Below are 19510 nucleotides of genomic sequence, written 5' to 3' on the forward strand. Positions count from 1 at the left end.
TGGAGTTATTTAAAATTTATATTGAGAAAAACGTATGTATTTTCAGTATTGCCATAGACAAGCATCTAGATAAGACTGTTAAATTGATTGTTCTTTTATGTCAAACAACTTTTATAATACTCATTTTATTGTTATAATATTTTATAAATTTTAAATAATATGACAAAAAAGGTATTGTAGTATTGAAGGATGGGTCTCTAGGAGGAGTTGGGGTACAAAAGGAAAACAAGAATGTGATTTAATTCTATTTACTTAAAATATGTTTTTAAATGTTAACAAATGCAGATAAATTGAAATTATGTAACTTTTCTCATTATAATGTGATAAAACTTAAAAATAAAATAAAATAAAGTAAAATAAAAAGAACCTACTGTTCTTAATGAACTGTTCTTTATATTTATTTCATACTTCCTAAGGCCAATATTTTCTCCTTTCACCGAAACAGCTTAATTTTTACCCAAACCATTTACAACAGCCAGTTTTGTGCTTGGCAGACATTACTGAAAGCTTAGAAAAGAGGAAGGGGTAGGGGCAATATCATGGAGATACCAACAATACCTCCTTTCAATATTTAATCCCATTCTCCTTACAATATTTTATTACCTCCCTAATGGAAAATTTCCACGTTTTAGCATGATGCCCAACTTTCTAGGGCCTCATTTTCCACCTCAGAAGAATCTTGACAAGGTATTTTCCTTTAAAAGTGGATTATTCTCCCTAATGGCATGCCATTATTAAGGTATACTATTAAAAGGACAAATGTTCAACTCAATATGTATAGAGAGGTTTTTGCTTCCTTTTCATTTTAGAAAATGGAATTATAATTCACTCAATCTTCTGCAAATCGCTCCTTTCATTAAGCCATTATTCTTGATTATCTATACCAGTTCACAGCACTGTCTCCCTTTCAAAGCACAGTTGAGCCATAATGCTCCAATACCTCCTACAGAGTGATGGATATTTCAGTTCAAGCCATTCTTTCACATTACAGAGACTGCTTCAATAAATATCCTTTTATATAAAGTTTTGCACAATTACCTAGTTATCTTGGCAGAAATATTTCCTAAAAGCAGCACACGGGCAACAAAGATTATATGCAGATCATGCCTAACTCACTGGCCCCCATGAAGACCGACCACATCAATCTACTTTTCAGTTTACAGTATCTTGAGGTATCTCTTTTGCTGTGCTCTTTCCAACATTAGACAGCAATATTTTTCAACATTACTTAGACTTATTAACTTGGATATCTCCCATCAGCCTGGAGCCCATCTGTGTTGTTTTACTCCCTGGACACAAATTCCAGCTTTTGGTTTGGGTTCCATTAGCATGCTTTAGGAAAGAAAACTGGATTCCATGACTCAAGGGGGTCACAGGTGTCGGTTTGCTCCTTTGACCTGTCCCAAGAGTCAATTTTTGGTTTCCCCTTCCCCAAGGAGGTTATAGGTGACAACATAATTACTAAGAAATCACATGATCTGATACAGGTCTGCAAAAGCAAAGAGCCTTTTAGCTCAGAGCCAAGGCCTCAAACAAGCTGGAGCTGGCCCAGAACCAGCTGGAGTTTTGGAAGTCAAAAACCCAGGAGAGAAATCATTATGAAGGAAAAGACATCTGCAGAAAGCTCTCTGCTGCAATAAATGTTAAGCAAGAAGGGAGAAAAGTGTGTAAGTTGCTATGGCTCAACATCATTCCAGGTCCATTTCTGCATATGATTTCTCATTTAAGAAATTGTCTTTCTTTTTTTACTTTTGTAAATCTTTGCTTTGATTCTCCAGTTTGTTAGAAATTCCCTCACATTGTCTAGCTTTTGAACAATAAATGTATATCTACTTTATAATCACAGAAATATGAATATTGTTTTGAGACCGTGTTTTGGTATGAAGCTCAGGCTGGTTTTGAATTCAGATGGCCCTGTCTTAGCATGTTAAGTGCTGGGATTACAGAACTGTGCCACCATGTCCAACACAACACTATTGTTTTAAGAAGTATATTTTTCTTGGGTCAATCAGAGCTATAGTGTAAGCTTGTGCATCCAAAAGAAAAGCAACTAAATGCAACAAAGTAGGTCTTTGCTCTCCAGGGTACCACTGTCCCTTTCTCTTGCTTGGTTGGTTCTCTTCAAAGGAAAAGGATTTGATTTTTAGGTTCCAGTGGCTTCAAACAAACAAACAAATAAAAATGTATATTAGTCAAGTAAGGTTACCATAGCAATGCACCATACATCAGGATGGGGATTAAATAATAGAAATTTAGTTTCTCACAGATCTGGAGACTAGATCCATACAATGAAGGCTACCTTCCCAACTCATAAATGGTTACATTCTCACTGTATCCTCACAGGGAGACACAGGGCTGAGAGATTTTTTTTGTGACATGGCAGGAGAAAAGCCTAGTGAAGTTGTTTCCTTCAGTTATGTAGAAAACACATTGTGCACTTAAGAAGTATAGTTACTTCGTTAAGACTTCTAAGCAAAGCGTGAAAGGTGTGAGCTGATTTCCTTTCCTTAATGCTGCTTATTGTAAAACATACAGAGAGACAAACTGGTAAACCACAAACAGACAGAACTTTAACAACAAGAACAAATAGCCTCTGAGCACTGCTAGGGAACACATGGCATAGAGAAAAAGATAAAGGTGTGATTGGGTAGCAGCTAAGGGCAAGTCCCAGAAGGACAGAAGGACCTGAGTAGTATTCAGTCTTTTTATGGGACTCTTTTGAGTGGTTAAAGGTGTGCTTTGATCATCCTTAGGAAGCATAAGATCTCTGCCCCTAAGCCATCTCAATTCTAAAGTAAAAGGGGGGAGGGGTCATCTCTAACAGATGTGTGGGCAAGAACTTCCTTTAACAGATCGAAATCCAGTTAAATCTAACTGAGGCTTCAAAAAGAACTGGGGAAAGTTGTTTAAGCAGAAACACAGCATTCAGTAAGTGCAAAATTAAAGAGGGCCACTGGAGCCCTAGGTCTCACAAGAAGCAGGTTGATAGAGCAGTTCAGCTGCAAACATACACTTTCATGAAGAAGAAAGGATAAGTCAGAGAGCAAAGGGCCAAGAGACCAGAGAAACCTTAAAAACTGACCAAGTGGCCAGGAGTGGGGATGCTCACTGGGAATCCCAGCACTCTGCAGACTTGGGCTACAAAGTGGGGGTCCCGACCAGTTGAGGTATTTGTTTCAAGATGACAGAAAGAAAAAAACAAAAACCAAACAAAACCAAACCAAACAAAAATGATCAAAGAACACTCGGCATTTGCCCAGTTTGGTTTTAAAAGCACCATAGACGAGTCACTCCTTAATGTCCCTGCTTTAGAAAAGAAGTGTCTGCCTCAGATATGCTAAGCCTCCTTACCATGGTATATATATGAGCATGGTATATATATGAGCAGGTCACTTGTGTTCTTTTTACTTTTTATTTTGGTTAAAAATGTGTATTTAGTATTAGCCAGCTATACTCAGTTGAAATCAATGGTTCTCAGCCTTCCTAATGCTGTGACCCTTTAATACAGTTCCTCATATTGTGGTGACCCCAACCATAAAATTATTTTTGTTGCTACTTCATAACTGTAACCTTGCTTCTGTTATGAATCATAATGTAATATCTGTGTTTTCTGATGGTCTTAGGCGAACCCTGTGAAAAAATTGTTCATCCCACAGGTTGAGAAGCACTGATTTCTATGTTCCCAGTACATTTGGCAACATCCAAAGCATCATTACTAGGAGCCAGCCAAACATATGCCTTCCTCTCCCCTTCACATCTGAGTAGGATATTGACTTTGGACAGATCACTGTCAGAGAGTTTCTTTCCTGCCTATTTGATCTGGTACTTGTCAGCTTGTCACCCACATTGAAGTCTTCTATCTTCTTCTTGTCTGACTCAGTGGTCAGGGGGAAATTGATGATGGCATAGATTGTTTCTCTTGAGCATATGCCTGCCAGGATATTTGCTCTGAACCTCCAGAGTCTTGGGTTACTGGAAGCTAGATAACATGTGGGTGTATTCTTTTAATGACTACGGACATCTTTCAGCACTGCCTTCTTGGCTCTCAGTGCCTTTCTTTTGACTTTAGGTTTGGGTATGATGGGAAATTCTTTCTTCACTTTAGGTACCACCTTGCTGAAAATCTTCTACCGTGTGACCCTTCTGAAGACCTTAATTATATCTACAACAACCACATTTCCAAAAGAGGTCATTTTTTGAGGCACCAAGAGTTAGGATTTGTACATGACGTTTTGGAGGATGCAATTTAATGCCTAATGCAAGGCCATGTCTGATGAAGGCCAGAGAAAGCCTCAGAGACCAGGCGAATGGGTTGAATGTTCTCTGGATGTAATGAGAAATCATCAAAGAGCTGCACATCAGACAAGGGACATGATGTGATTTGTTTTAAAAGGGTCATGTTGGCTGCTGGGTTGGATTAGGAGGGAAAACAAGACCGTATGCCGCATGACTCATGTGGCTGCCCTGCAAGAGATGGGAATTCTCGTCACAACAGCCATTTACTGGACCTGAGGGCTCGGGTTTCATTGTTTATCATTAGTTCATAGGAAAAACAAATTTAGCTGTCAACCAATAAGATGAACACATCCTCATGGCTACGTATAAAATATTGTCCTTCTTGAATGTTTACTTTGAAAGTATGGAAGTAATATAAGTTTTTTGTTAAGAACTTCAAATATCATCAAGGGAATAAACATAAAACACTAGACCCTGCAATCCCAGCCCTGCTCCATCCCTAGCTAGAGACTGTTTTCATTCATTGGAGATCCCTTATCCATCTTTACACATATTTATTAGATTAGAATCCACAGGAAGACGCTAACAGTATACTAACTGTCCAATTCATCAAGACAGAGACTCTTGCTTTCTTCTTTCTATGGCATGGAAACTCTTAGGATGAACAAGAACACTGAACTGCAAGATTAGTATAAGAAATGCCATTGAGGGCTGGAGTGTGTAGTTCAGCAGTTAGAGGCTTTGCCTAATATATACACCTATCCCAGCAACATTTGAAACAAATGCCATTAGACTTGAGATCAAAAATTCCATGTCCTAATTTCTGTTATTTCCTGCCCCTGAGATGTTGAGAAAATCACAACCCAGCAAAGTCTGATTCCTTTATATTTTCCCTATTCCATAGAGTTGTAGTGTAATTTGAGGCTGTATGTAGTAAAACATTAGTGTCTATATACAGATAACCCTCTGCTCCCAACATACACACAACCACACAACTGGTATCTACTCATACAGGGAATGTTTGTTTTGTAGAACATTGATGGGAAGAGTGCTGCTGAATGACAGGCAGGTAGCTGGAGTGCAGTTGACTTTAGCAGGATGGTGGATGTCTGGAGCAAATCTTAAAGGGGTTTATAGAGTGTGGTCCATTGGAAGATGAAACAGGAGGGAAGAACATAAGTGCATCCCTCTAAGTAACAGTATGAGACATTCTGCTTTGGCCCTTCAGATGCTCTAGTGTAGCAGCATATTCAGAGTATCAGAAACAGAAATCATCAGGAAACATGCTTACAGGAGAGGGAGATCTAAGATGGTTGAGCAAACAGCAAGCTTCCCGGCCCACACAGTTTTGGGGAGGGTGAATTTGAAGTAGTCTGTGATTTAGTTTGTTACCTGGGAATGGGTCTGATTTTTCTCATTGCAGTCCACAGTCCCTACCACAGTCTAAGGCTCTAAGTGGGGACTTAATGTTTGTTGAGTGAACCATTTTTCCTCCACACATTATCATTTTTAGGGCGGTAATTTTTAGTGATTGTTTGGATCATCTATTGTGGTAGTTTGAATGAAAATGACCTCCATAAACTCATATACTTCAGGACTTTGTCCCAAGTTGGGAAACTGCTTGGGATGGATTGGGAGACATGGCTTGCTTGTAGGTTGTATCTCAGTGTAGTTTTGAAAACATCAGCAAAGTTTTGAAACCTCACTTTTTTTTTCTTTGTGAAAAGTTTTAAGAGAAACAAAAGGAAGAAAGAAGTCTGAGCTATTTTTATACAGTATATATATCTCACAAGCCTGTCCTAATACATTCTCATATTACAGAGACAATTAAGAGGAAGATTCCTCCTAATATTTTTTTGTGTCTGGATGAAACCTCCCATTCCATTCCCACTTTGCACTCTCTGCTCATGCTTGTGGGATCAAGATGTAAACTTTCAGCAAGTGCTTCAGTGCCATGTATGCCTGCATGTTGCCTCATCTGCCTGCTGCCATGCCCACAGCCACGATAGTTATGGACTCACCCTCTGAAACCATAAGCCACAATAAAGGGATGCCTTGGTTGTAGTGTCTTTTCACAGCAACAGAAAAGTAAGTAACACAGCCCTGAACACACTTGCTACTTAACTATCAATATGTTATATTATGTCCTAGAACATACATGCTGCTCAGATATTGAATGTTTCTTGAAGAACATGTTTGTTGAGTGAAGCATTGTTGACTGAAGGCCTAATCTCCGATTATTGGGAGGCACAGTACTGTTAAGACTGCCTAGTTTGGAAGCCTTTAGGTCATGCAAGGTATGCTCTGAAGAGGACTGTCGACTCAAATGGCTTTTCTCTCTTCCTGATTTTTCTCCTTTGTTCTGCTACATGATTACCATCCTTATCATTCAGCACCCTGAATCATCCTGAAAGTAATAAATCATCCTGATTTTGGACAGGTACCTCTGAAACTGTGAGTCAATATAAAGATGCCTAAGTTAATTGTCTCAGATACTTTATTATAGTGATAGAACCAAATAAGTAACGGTGACACTCATAAAGGTCAAGTTGTCATATACAATTTTGACTTGTAATGTCAATGCCCCAATGAGGCATGGTTTTTTTTTTAAAGATTTAAAAGTTTATTTATGTGTATATGTGTTTTTATTGAAGTATGTGCATGTGAGCACAAGTAGTCTACATAATCAGAGGATATGTCAGATATCCTGAAGCTGAAGTTAAGAGGTACCCGATATGAATGCTAAGTTAAGAGGTACCCGATATGAATGCTGGGAAACAAACTGGGGTCCTCTGCAAGAGCAACAAGTGCTGTTAACCTCCAAGCAATCTCTCCAGTCCCTCACCTACTTGATAGGGTGAGGTCCAGAGTGGGGTCCAGAGAGATCAAAGCTCCAGAAAAATTTACCAGGTGAATAAGGAAAAAAGAGCAAAACAGCTTTCATCACTGACAGAGGATTGTGCTAAGATGCTAATAATCAGGTGGTGGTTTTTTCTGTTTCACTATAAAACAGGGTCCTGCTACATAGCCAAGGCTAGCCTGGAACTCTTGGTGCTTCTGACTCAATTCAGCCTCCCAAGTAGATGGAATTATAGGGATGCACCACCACATCGAGTAAGATTTGAATTTTTCTCATATCAAGTGGCAATTGGGGCTGTTTAGTGGGAGAGAGGAATCCAGAAGATCCCCAGGAGATCAAGGGAAGGGCAGAACCTGAGACCCTAGGGAAGGAGCTTGGGTGACCTGGAACTAGAGTGTGAAAGGCAGGAACTAAAGGGGCCTGAAGAATAGTGCTCACACTTCTGTTTGCCTGGAATAGTTTCAGTCTGTATGTCTCTTGTCCACTAACAGTTATCGAGGCCCTCCCATCATCACAGTGGCTGGAGAGATGTTTTAATGGTTAAGGGTACTGTTCTTACAGAGGACTGGAGTTTGGTTCCCAGTAACCAGGGTAGGCAGCTCACAACTGTATAGAACTTCAGTCTCAGGGGATCCAGCATACTTTTTCTGACCTCCGTGCATACCTGCATTCACACTTGCACACAACACACATACATGCACACACACAAATGCACATGCACCCACATATGTGTACACACACACTTAAAAACTAGCAATGTATTTTTAACTTGTCTGGGGCATAACATTAGTGATACAGCCATCCTGATGAGACAGAATCTTGCTATATCATCCAGGCTAGGTTTGAGCTCAAAATCCTCTGCTACAATTACAGTAATGCTTCATCACACCTGACTCTTAAGTCTTTTCATAAGAAAAATCACATATTTTATTATGTACATTCAATAGTGTCTAATAAACCAAGAATTATGATTGAATTTAGTATTCCTGTAACTCGGCTATAGATATGAATTACTGTTTCTTGACCTACCTGCCTTCCTGTTACCTCGGGACAAACCTTAGCTACATCAGTAGTTTCATGATTGCACTGACATCTGGTGGCCATTCTCAGGTTTTTCTCTGGGCACACCTGTACCAGATAATGGATTAGTGTTCATGCTCCATCAGCTTTTATCTGAGTTCTACAACCCTATAGGCTCATCACTTTCTTCTTTTCTTGAGAGGTAATCATATTAGAAGCAAGAAGGGTTGAAGTATGGAACACACCACAACTAAGTTGATAACTAACATCTGGAACCAAAACATTGTTTGAGTGTGGTGGCATATACCTATAATTCTAGTACTCAGGAGAGGTAAATGGGTTAGTTTAGTGTCACTCTTGTCTAGGTGGTAAGTTTGAAGCCAGCCTGGGCTATGTGGGACACTTTCTCATAAAACAAAAACAAACAAAAATTGGTGAGCCTTCAAGTTCTTAAAAATATTTATTTTGTGCATATATGCATGGATGAGTGTATGTGTGTGGACATGCACATACCACAGCACCATGGATGTGTAGGTCAGGACAGCCTGTTGGAATGAATCAGTTCTTTTTTTAACCATGTGGGAAAAATAAGTGGAGATTGAACCTGGGTCTTCAAGCTTGGTGACAGATGCCTTTTACTCACTGAGCCATTTCACCAGCCCAAGATTTCAGGCTTATAAGGCTTATTTTGATACAGAGAAGTCCTTCCTAAAATGACCCCATGCAAAGCTAAGGGTAATAATGTTCTTGGTAGGAACAAAATATCAACACAGGTATTGTACAAATATTTTCAAATATCAAAGTGGAGAAAGGTTAAATGTTTTAAAATATTTTACTGTGTGAGAATGGGCCACATTAGTAGTGTGGTGGTTTGAATAAGAATGGCCCCATAGGCTTGGTCCCATTTGAGTACTTGGTCATCAAAGAGTAGCACTATTTGGAAGGATTAAGGGGCGTGGCTTTGTTGGAGGAAGTGTGCCAACTGGGGCTGGGCTTTGAGGCTTTCAGAAGCTCAAGCCAGGACCAGTGTCTCTCTCTTCTCCTGCTGCCTGGGCATCCAGATGTAGAACTTTCAGCTCCTTCTCCAGCACCATGTCTGTCTATGTGCCACCATGCTTCCCACCTTAACAATAACATACTAAAGCTCTGAAGTTGTAAGCCAGCCCCAGTGAAAATTTTCTTTCATAAGAGCTGCTGTGGTCATTGTGCTTCTTCACAGCATAGAAACCCTAAGATAGTACAGGTACCTGTAGTGACCAGAGAGCATCACATCCCCTGAAACTGGAGTGACAGAAGATTGTGAGCCACTGACATGAGTGCTGTGATTCAAATTTATGTTCTGTGCAAGAGCAATGATGAGTATTCTTCATCCCTGAGCCCCCTCTCCAGCTTCACCATAGAGAAAATATTACATTAATAAAATAAACCTGGGATGCATGTAAACTGCCTTACAGGTAGGGTCTGGCTAAAAGAGGGAAGGGATATGGAGGAGGAGTTGGCTGCAGGAAAAAGAGAAAGTATCGCCTTCCTTTGTTCTCTGGGTTTTATAGGGGTGTGGAAATAACTGTTGCATAGCTAATCACTTTTCCATGCCTCATCCTACGTTAATTTACATGACAACTCTGCAGAGTTTTTCACCTAAGGCATTTTTCTGTCAACATATCATAAAGAGGTTCCTAAGAAGGATGGCTGGTATTCACTAGAGAACACCATTTAACACTTTTAAAATATTTATTTTGAAATGTGTGTGTGTGTGTGTGTGTGTGTGTGTGTGTGTGTGTGTTGGAGCTTGAACATATTAGTGCCAGTGCCCCAGGATACCAGAGGTATTGATCTGTCTGTAGTTGGGAGTCATGGGTGGTTGTAAGCTGCCTGCTGTGGGTACTAGGAATAGAATCAGATTCAAATGCAGGTCCTTACCAAGAGTAGCACATGCTCTTAACTACCAAGCTATCCTTCAAACCCCAGAGGAACATTTTAATCATCCATCCTATTCCTCATTTGAAGCGATTGTAGGTAGTAAGTCTGCCAAAGGTTACTACCATACACCATTAAGAACTCAAGAGAGAAAAATTCAGCCCCTTAGCTCATTCTCATATCAGGGAAGTATTACCAATATACAAGAGCATAGAAGAAGGCATATTAAATGGAGTAGCCAGTGTCTGCCATGCCTCAGAAATATCAGGTGTCCCTCATGTGTCTCTTTATAGTAAAATTCACTAATGTAGCTGGGGATACAGCTCAGCACTAGAAATTTTGCTAAGAATATGCAAGGTGTTAGATTTCATCCCCAGAATCAGAGTCAGGGGTGTGTGTGTGTGTGGTGGTGGTGGGGAACCAATGGATCTATTAAGTGTAATGATTAGTATTTCACAAACTTTTTTAAAGAAGTGAGCCTGGTGGTGGTTTCAGTTGTTTTAAAAATATTTTAGATTTGTTTTTTGAATATTTTGCCTGCATGTATGTATATGTACCACATGTATGCCTGGTGCCTGTGGAGGCTAGAAGAGATCATCAGATCCCCTGAGACTGGAGCTGCAGATGGTTATGAGCCATCATGTGGCTGGGCCCTCTGCAAGGGCAACATGTGCTCCAAACCACTGAGTCATCTCTCCAGCCCCTAGGTCTCTTTTAAAACTATTGCCCAAACCCCACACCCTGCCCTTGTGTTTTTGATGATCAAAAATCAACACTCGAAATGTTCAAGGTCTTCAGAAACAGACTAGAATCAAGTTGGATAAGGCTGTGCTTTATTACATGCATAATTACAAATCTGTGCTAAGTGAAAATGTATAAAGCAATGGCAACCTAGGTTTAAGCCACACAGAGAAAGGGCTGGACGATCCCATTAACCCTTCTGCTAATGTCCATTCCATTGCCTTGAGCAAGATTGTTTCCATTTCTTAACAATTTGCATAGCACTTACTTGTCAAAGTGCTTTCCATTCATTGTCTCAGTTTATCCTCACAACAACCCTGTGAGGTAGGTAGGGCAATTTACACTATCCCCATTTTGCAGATGGGAACACTGAGGCACAGAGCGGTTAAGATCTTGAGGCTAGTTAGTAGAAGCATAGGGAATACAAACCAGGTCACCTAACTCCCCAATCTTTTTTTTTTTCTTTTTACACTATGTCACTATACGTGACCAGGGAGCAGAGCAAAGTGAGCAGTGAGCCACAGCTTTGGATCGGGCTATGTCTATGAGCAGGTGAGGATAAAGCTACAAAAGCGTGGCTGAAAGATTGGCAACCCTCTGACAAATGACTGGTCTGAACAGCTCAGTACCAAGCTTCCTGTGGAAACTCGGTATTAGCTTTGGTTGAAGCTCATTTCTGGATGCCAAGCAACTACAGATATCTACGCATAAGCTTCAGCGGAACTTTGACCAACTCTTAGGAATTCAAATGTCCAGTCAGACAGATTTTCTTTGGCTACTGCGACTGAAGCCAGCCCTCCAAATGAGCTTCCTACAGAGAAATTCACACGGTGCCCATGGGCTGGACCCTGGCCCTTCTGATCCTCCTGGCTTCAATGGCTCACCCAATAGCTGGTATATTTCCCATGGCCAGAAATGAATGGGCAGAGGTATAAACAGGAGGCTGGCCTTGGTCAAATCAATAAGAGTCATCATTATGACAACAGAGACACCCTCTGGTAACATGACCAAGATGCTGTCAGGCCCGATTCCTTTCTGGCCTGTACCTGGATAGCAGCATAGCTTCAAAAGACAATTTTAGAGAATACAATATTAAACATATAGTTTTATCTTGAATGGAATACAATTTAATCATCACACAGTCCCAAAGGACCAAATATATAGTTTAAAAAAAGTAAATACTTATATATAAAAAGCTGAGTACTAAAAAGGCAGGACAATGGAGAAGAAAGAAAAGTGGAAGGTAAGAAAGAGAACGAGGGACAAGGACCATATATTTTGAGGTACCCTCTACTTGACAGCAAGGCTGAACACTACCACTTTGATAATAATAATAATAAAAAAAAAATCACAGGTTCTGTTTTCTTCTCCATTTCACTAAATGGCATTTTTTTCTCATTAGATCCTAAACTACTTCTTAATCCAGCACATTTGAATGAATATATAATATAGCTAAAGCCCTCGGCACTCCCAGTAAGTATTTCTGGCTTTGGCCCCTACCATGGACTGAGCAAACTGCCAATGACCTCTCATCAGCTGAGGAGTTTCCGTTGTCTATTCTCAGGGGCCATCGCATCCCTACCCACCACAGTCCATATTGAAACAACATGGTCATAAAAATGGGAAGAGAGTTGAAGGTATGATATGCATGGTAGGGGGAGCAAAAGAAAAGGCAGAGGCTGATTGCCCCTTTGCCTATATGTACACAGTTTCTCCTCAAAAAGCCAAACATTAGTCAGGGCATTCATTTGACAAGTGTGCACACGCAGGCCAAAGACCCTTTGGTAGCAACTTAGAGGTAGGAAATTTTGACTGTAAGGTTGGGCTGGACAGGGTAACCTGATAGGTCCCATGGCAGGGATTGGGGGGAGAAAAAGAGGGAAGTGAAAAAAGGAAGGAAAGAAGGTCCATATATCATTTCCTTCTTGGAGGATTTGGCAAAATCCTACTGACACCATGGGAAAATCTCCTTTTACAACTTGCCCAGATGCAGACGCTTAGGAAAGAGAATGTGTTCAGCGTATGTATGGGGAGCAGCTTGAAACTGTGAATACATTTTTCCAAGAGCTTCTCTCCTTGGAACAAATGGCTGATCGGGAAGCAAAGCCCAGCAACGGCCCAGCTCTGCTGTGCCCACTCATCTCCAACCCTGCACAGCTCCTGAGCTGCAATGGGAGAAAGTAGCTTATTTTCAACATAGAATAAGGACATAGTAGGGAGAGCTTAAAACAAAAATGGTCAAATGTTTATCATCTGGACATTCAGATGATGTGTTCCTCCTCAAGGGTTGACTGTGTTCATAAACCTAGACTGCTGTTAAGCCAAATAGTGCTTTGAGGCTCTAGTTCATTTGGGAATCCTGGATGTGATTTGCTTCCTTTCTCCCTTTGGGGTGTGTGATTTAAGTCTTTCTGCCTACCTTATGCTAAGATGTATGGACTGGGGAACGGGATGGCTTTCTTCATACCATCAGGCACCACTAGACAACCCCAGAGGTGGTTGCAAACATTAAGGTTTTAGAACAGTAATGTTGAGTCCAAACATTCAGAGGCTGATCCATTTAGAAAGGCCCCTGCTCTTTCTGCAAAGACTTTCAATTTAGACTTTAGTGCCAAAACAATTGGCCTGCTTTGTAGTTAAACCAGTAAATTAATTGTTTGCTCTGCCAGCTGGCCAATTCAAAGTATTCATCAATTTCAGCTAATCCACTAGAGGTGCTCTGTTCTGTGGACTACATCAGCTCTCCTCTGCAGCTGGGCTGAGCCAGGACACTGGAACCAGAGAGAGGAGGGTATTTCAATTTGGCCGTTTCTAAGCAAATATCAAAGTAGAAATGATCTCTAATAGCGATTATTTCACATGGCCAGTCCTCTGTTTGCTAATCTCCAATTGAGCTCACTATGCAATCTCTCTCAGCTTCATTAAGCTCTTTCCATTGAAGGTGTAAAGATATAAAATTTAGCAGTTAAGACTGTTAAAAGATCCATAAATCTAGCCCTCACAGCTAGACTTCCTCCAGATATAGTGCTTAGGAAAATTCACACTCTTGAGGCATTTATTGGCGTTCTTCTGTAAACACTTTCCTTACATCAGGCTATTTCCCTTTCCAGTACCAAAATAAACTTGTCTCAATTCATTTGAAAAGCTTAAATTATCCAGTATTTTACCCTTGAGGTACGTAGTCATTTGAGGCTACTGACGGACTTCCCTCTACTGCTTTTGTTTTTTGTAGTTTTGTTTTGTTTTGTTGTTTTGTTAGGAATATCTAACTGATGGAATGGAATGGCAATGACAGGAAAGAGTTCCCTTTACCTCAAGACAAGAGCCACTGTGTGTCCAGGTGCTAGGTTAGCAATCTTGGAGAGTACTCCAGTCAGAACTCTGTCAACCATTGAGCTAAACCATAGGATCAGACAGACAATGGACACCATACACTACAGCTATTTCTAGCATACAAGCTGCAAGGAGGATTCCTGAGAAACTAAGATTAATGAATGATATTTCTAAGGAGTGAGGTATCAAAGGGATATTGTCAAATTATGTGGAGGGTCTATTGGTGCTTAGCATCTAGAAAGTATCTGTTCGCACAGTGTTATCTGATTTCTTAGATTTATCTCGGAAGTAGCACCTTAACACCGGCTCGTCTGTGTACAATGAAAAGAAAGAACTAGAAGAGACACAAAGGAAAACAACATACTCTCCATGCCACCGCTGCTCTCTGAGATAGGACCAAACCTTCCCTTGCCATCCAATACCAGACACAGTAATGTTTCCCGCTTTGCAAACCTTAGTGAGGCAGGATCACTAAAGAAACGTACTGACTGAACCTGAAATACACAGACAACAACTCTGATCTCCACATAATACACTGGGTGGTCATGCAGTGGCATGGAAGGAACAAGACATAAAGGCACGGAGCCATGATGATGATATCATGTACCCCGAAGCATTCTTTTTCATTAAAGTGCCAGAGGAATATACTTAAAAGGAGAAACTCTGGTGGCTACCTTGATATAGTAAAGATAAAAACCAAAATATGTCTTGGCTACTCAGCCCTGGATAATAAAGGACTTTCTGTTTTGGGAACGATAAAAAACTAGGGTTTTAAAAAGAAAAAAAAGTCCTTGACGTGGGGATCAGCAACTTTTAAAATGAGGTACAGTGAGTTGCTTGGGAGGAGTGGGTTATTCACGGGAATGTGCCAGGGGCTGCTGATCCTATACTAGAAGGATAACAGGAGATATTAGGAATAGGCTTGTAAGATAAACAAGGCTGAACTCTCACCCAGTGAAATAGTCTCACTGCCATGGGCATCTAAGAGGGAAACGGAGGCATGGCAGTAGCAATGAGGCCACATGGCAAACAAAAAGGCTGTGTGTGTGTCACCTCTAGTCCAAGTGCTGTGAGACTGCTGAGCCTTGGCTTACAATTTAACTAACCCTAGTAGGTATTTTTTGTTGTTATTAGGAATGATTAACTAAGCCAACTGTTCCATCCTAAAGAGGATTCTGTGCTGAGGAGAGAGGCAAACAGAATGGAGGGAGAGTAATTGCACATGGATAAAATGATAGAAAATGAAAGAGTGGTTGGAATGCTGGTGGTGGCTCGTGAATTCCACCAGGTGTTTCTATAATGTGATTTTTTTTTAACTGTCACAGATGTGGTAGGAAATTGAGACAGGCACCTTTTTTTTTTAAACTGGGTACAAGCACCTTTGGTGTCACCAGGCCTCATCCCTACACCTAGGTTTTAGGATGGCTCTGCATTTTAGTTAGACTTCTAAGGATGGCACCTCAAGGTAATTGCAGTTGCCTATCCCGTTCCAGTTCCTTCCATACACGTGGAAGTATCTCAAGCCTGCTTCATGCTCACAGGAACAATGGCCTGTTGTGCATCCTCCACACTGGGAGGAGCACAGGCATCCAGTTATTTTAGTACTGGTGGTCTTTTCAAAGAAATGCACCGGGATGCTAACACAGCTCTGAATCTTCCCCGCTTTACCAGTATTCAGCCTAGACTCAGTTCCACATCCTGTTCTTATTCCAGAAGCCTGAACCGTCATCCATGGAGGTGGCATCTGGGTATGAAATTGGGTTAGGACTTCACCAAACGTGACATTCCTAGCCACTAACTTTTGCTTATCTTCATTTCAAGAAAACTGGAATAAATGATTCCTAGCTACTAATAAATTTCTAACGAAGTCCTTGTCTACTAGCTAGCATTGCCATTTGGAAAATTAGCCTTTCTTCGGCCAAGGAGAAAGCTCTGTAACTTGACTTTGTGCACTTCAAAAGACCAAGACAAGCAGGCCCACAAGGCCACCCCCCCTAACTTCACTTGGAGGAGATTAACCAAAGCAGCACTGTCTTCTGATGAGAAGGTAAACGTAACGAACTAACGACGCTAAATACTGTAACAGGAGTAAGAATTTAAGTGAATCTTCACAGTCTAGAAAATGCCATTGCTATTTCCTTCTGGCTTTCCTTTCTGCAGCTTGAAAGGCAAAGCCCCTTAGCTCACACTTCATTTCCCATCAATGGCGGTTAGTCTCCCTCCAACACATGATTTTTACCATGAGTTTCCTGCAGGCTATTTGTCAGAATTGTTGGAATTTTTCTTGCATAGTTTTCAGTGATTGCATATTGGCTAATGATTATTTTTAAATTAAAAGAAAACCCTATTTTAAAGAACAAATGTAATTAAACCATAGCCATCTTGTTTACTCTCTCGTGAGCCCTTCCTAATGCAGTCTCACAGAAGCCTAACTGGATTTTCTCCTAAAGAGATTACTTTCCAGAAATTATGTAGTGCAACTGATTAACAGACAACACACTAATATGACTTCACCATCCAAATATGGGAAATGTGTTTTGGGTACCCAGTTAATAAAATATATCCATGGTCCGCAATGTCCTTGTTTTATATCCAAAACAACCCCATGACATTAGTTGAAGAGAATGGAATCAGGGTCTTGGTTTGCCATCTGTGCTATATGCTTTAACACATCCTTTTTGGTAATGATTCCAAGTAAGCGCCTGAAAGACAAACACAGAAAAGAAAACCGAAGTAAATGTACAATGAAAATAGTGTTCTTAACTAAAGGTGATGCTTGTCCTCCCTTAATCCTTCTCAACTTTGTATTTGTCAAAATTATCTGTTCTTAGAGAACAATGAGTTAACAGCAGGATGTATATTTACTCCAGTCTAATGGAGCAATGCACAGGTCCCTAAATACATTGACACTTTTACATCTAAGTCTCAGGGCCCACATTTTCCTCTGATTTAAATCTCTCTCTAAACCTATGAATGGTACCTACTTACTACAGCCCTGTTCAAATGCCCTCCTAACCTCAAACATCCCTGGTCCTATGAGCCAGCTGAGACTCCACCCTGTCCCCAGCAATGGCATGCTCTGTACAGGCTCATCTATGGCCTTTATTCTTTTTGCTTTTGCTCTATGATCATTTGTGTATTCCTACCTTCTCTGTAACCGTGCATAGTCCTCAAGGACAGAGAAAGGTTTATTCACATTCATGTCTCCCCAGAATCTCATGGAGTATCTACTTATACGAGTTAGGGTTTCAGTAAATGCTGAACATACACCTATTAGAGAAATTCTTCTGACTTAGCTCTTGTAAAGTATTTACTATGCCATCTCCAAAGTTTAGAAGCAGGAGAAGTTCTTATAGAGTTGTTAACATAAAGTGTTAAAAAGAAGAAAACCTTCCAACACTCCCCTTATCCTGTACCCTTTCCCAATGATAGCAGCAGGGCTTCTTTGTTAGAAAAAGAGCCTTGGGCTTGGAAGTTCAAAGACTTGTGATTCTCCTGTTTCTACTACCCAAGTGCTGAGATTACAGGTCTGTACTACCATCCTAATCAACAGTCTCCTGAAACCATGGCTTTGGTTACTCAAGATCAGCCATAGTCTGAAACCACAGTGCAATACAATAAGCTATTTAAAGAGGAAAAGGAACTCTGCATTCCTAAAACTTTTATGACAGTGCATTGTTATAATTGTTTCACCTTATATTTATCACTTTTTACTGACTATCTGACTTAAAAATTAAGCTTTATCATAGCTGTGTGAATATACAGTGAAAACCCGTTATATATGAAGTTTAGTACTAGCTAGAGTTTCAGGTTTCCAGTGGTGACCTTGGAAGGCATTTCTCAAGGGCTGGAGGGGCCACTGTACATCTCAGACACCATTACAATTTCAGTGATGCCTGTGCACAAGAGCACAGTTCCTTTCTTAGTAGAGAATCTGAGTTACCGATAATATGCAACTAATAGTTTGTACCTCTCGAATGTATTCTCTTCCCTGAAGGCCATTAATCACATCAACCTCCTTCTCGAGGCTTCAAAAAGGACTATAAGTCTTTGTTTAATTGGGGGGAGGGGAAGGCTCTCCCCTTTACCTCTCTATTCAGTTTCTCCCAATTCCAATCTACCTTTATTCAAGGGTGCTCACCCATTGTGTGTAACCAGGCACTGGCGCAGTCCCAGCTTGCGGAAGATATCCACTACGATCTCCATTGGTGTAAGGTCTGTCACAGTGAAGGGGCTGAGATCCAGGATGTTCCGAAGCTTCAGGGTGGGTGGGGTGTATGGAGGCATTGGAGGTGAGTGCTCCGTGAAATAAATGATGGAAGTGCTCACAACCCCATCCTGTTTCTTCCGAGCATTTTCTGTGTGAAGAGAAGAAAATAAAAAGTTGAAAGTTGAAGCCCTAGTTCTCCATTCTGTCCTTTAACTGGACCTCTCTCTCTTTCTTCCCTCTGTCTCCCTGATTTCATGCCCAGTTATGAAGTTCCTTTATCTCTTTCCCAAAATCCTTACCAATTGAAATAATGAGATCTCTTCGAAGAACAAAGCCTACAAGTCTTTGCGACTCTCGAGACACTACCACCGGAAAGCCACTGTACGTGGTTTCACTGATTATGGTCTCTACATCTTCCACAGTCATACTGTCCTGGGTAAGGACAGTCAGCAAGGGGTCATTTCTCCGGGGCTTCATCACATCCATTGCCAGAGTCTTATGAGCAAATTCTTCTTTGGCTTCAAGAAAGGGGTATCCATTGAGACGGATGTGGGCATCATAAATGCCCTCTCGCCCAAGAGCATCTGCCACCCACTTGCTTGTCATGGCTGCAGCCATCAGAGGCACAATATATTCCAGTCCACCAGTCAGTTCAAACATTATGACAACAAGAGAAACGGTCATCCGAGTCACCCCACCTACAAAGAAAACACACATAGGAAGCAAAGCACAGGAGTCATTACAATTGAAGGCCTGCTGCAGGTCCCGTACAGAAAACCACTAGAAAAGATGCTAGGACAGGATCTCAGCAACAACTGGACAGATTCCAGGCTGCATTAAAGCAAGGCCCTCCAGTAGACGTGTCTTCAATTTTTCAAAATAACAAAGAAAAAGCAGCCTTCTAGGTAAACAACAAAAACAAAAAACAAAAAACAAAAAAAAAAACCAAAAAAAACCCTCATTGCTTTTTTCCCCTAATTGCACATGCTCATTATAAAAATTTAGTTGTCAATAAGCAGAATAAAATTTTCAAGTTTTTTCCAATATAAAAACACATAGTTTTACATATTGAGCTCATATTATGTTTAGTTCCTTATGGTATGTTTTTCTCCTATTGTATGTTTGGAATAGTCAACATTATTACCAAGTTAAAATCATATTAACAAAAAAATTTAAAAGGTTTGGACAATAAG

At 40.6% G+C, this 19510-nt stretch overlaps 1 protein-coding gene across 3 annotated transcripts in view; it reads right to left on the bottom strand.

Moving 5' to 3' along the window:
- Positions 1–10844: 10844 nt before the first annotated feature.
- Positions 10845–19510, bottom strand: part of Clcn5 (chloride voltage-gated channel 5) — a 154168-nt gene continuing 145502 nt past the window's right edge. For all 3 annotated transcript variants that reach the window (XM_031386267.1, XM_031386204.1, XM_031386350.1), the window contains 3 exons: positions 18617–19015; positions 18249–18465; positions 10845–16809 (listed from right to left, as the gene is read on the bottom strand). In XM_031386267.1, the coding sequence (XP_031242127.1) occupies positions 16719–16809; positions 18249–18465; positions 18617–19015 (707 nt within the window). In that variant the 3' untranslated portion in view covers positions 10845–16718. The remainder of the gene's footprint in view (positions 16810–18248; positions 18466–18616; positions 19016–19510) is intronic.

Source organism: Mastomys coucha, chromosome X, assembly GCF_008632895.1.
Source record: "Mastomys coucha isolate ucsf_1 chromosome X, UCSF_Mcou_1, whole genome shotgun sequence".
NCBI lineage: Eukaryota > Metazoa > Chordata > Mammalia > Rodentia > Muridae > Mastomys > Mastomys coucha.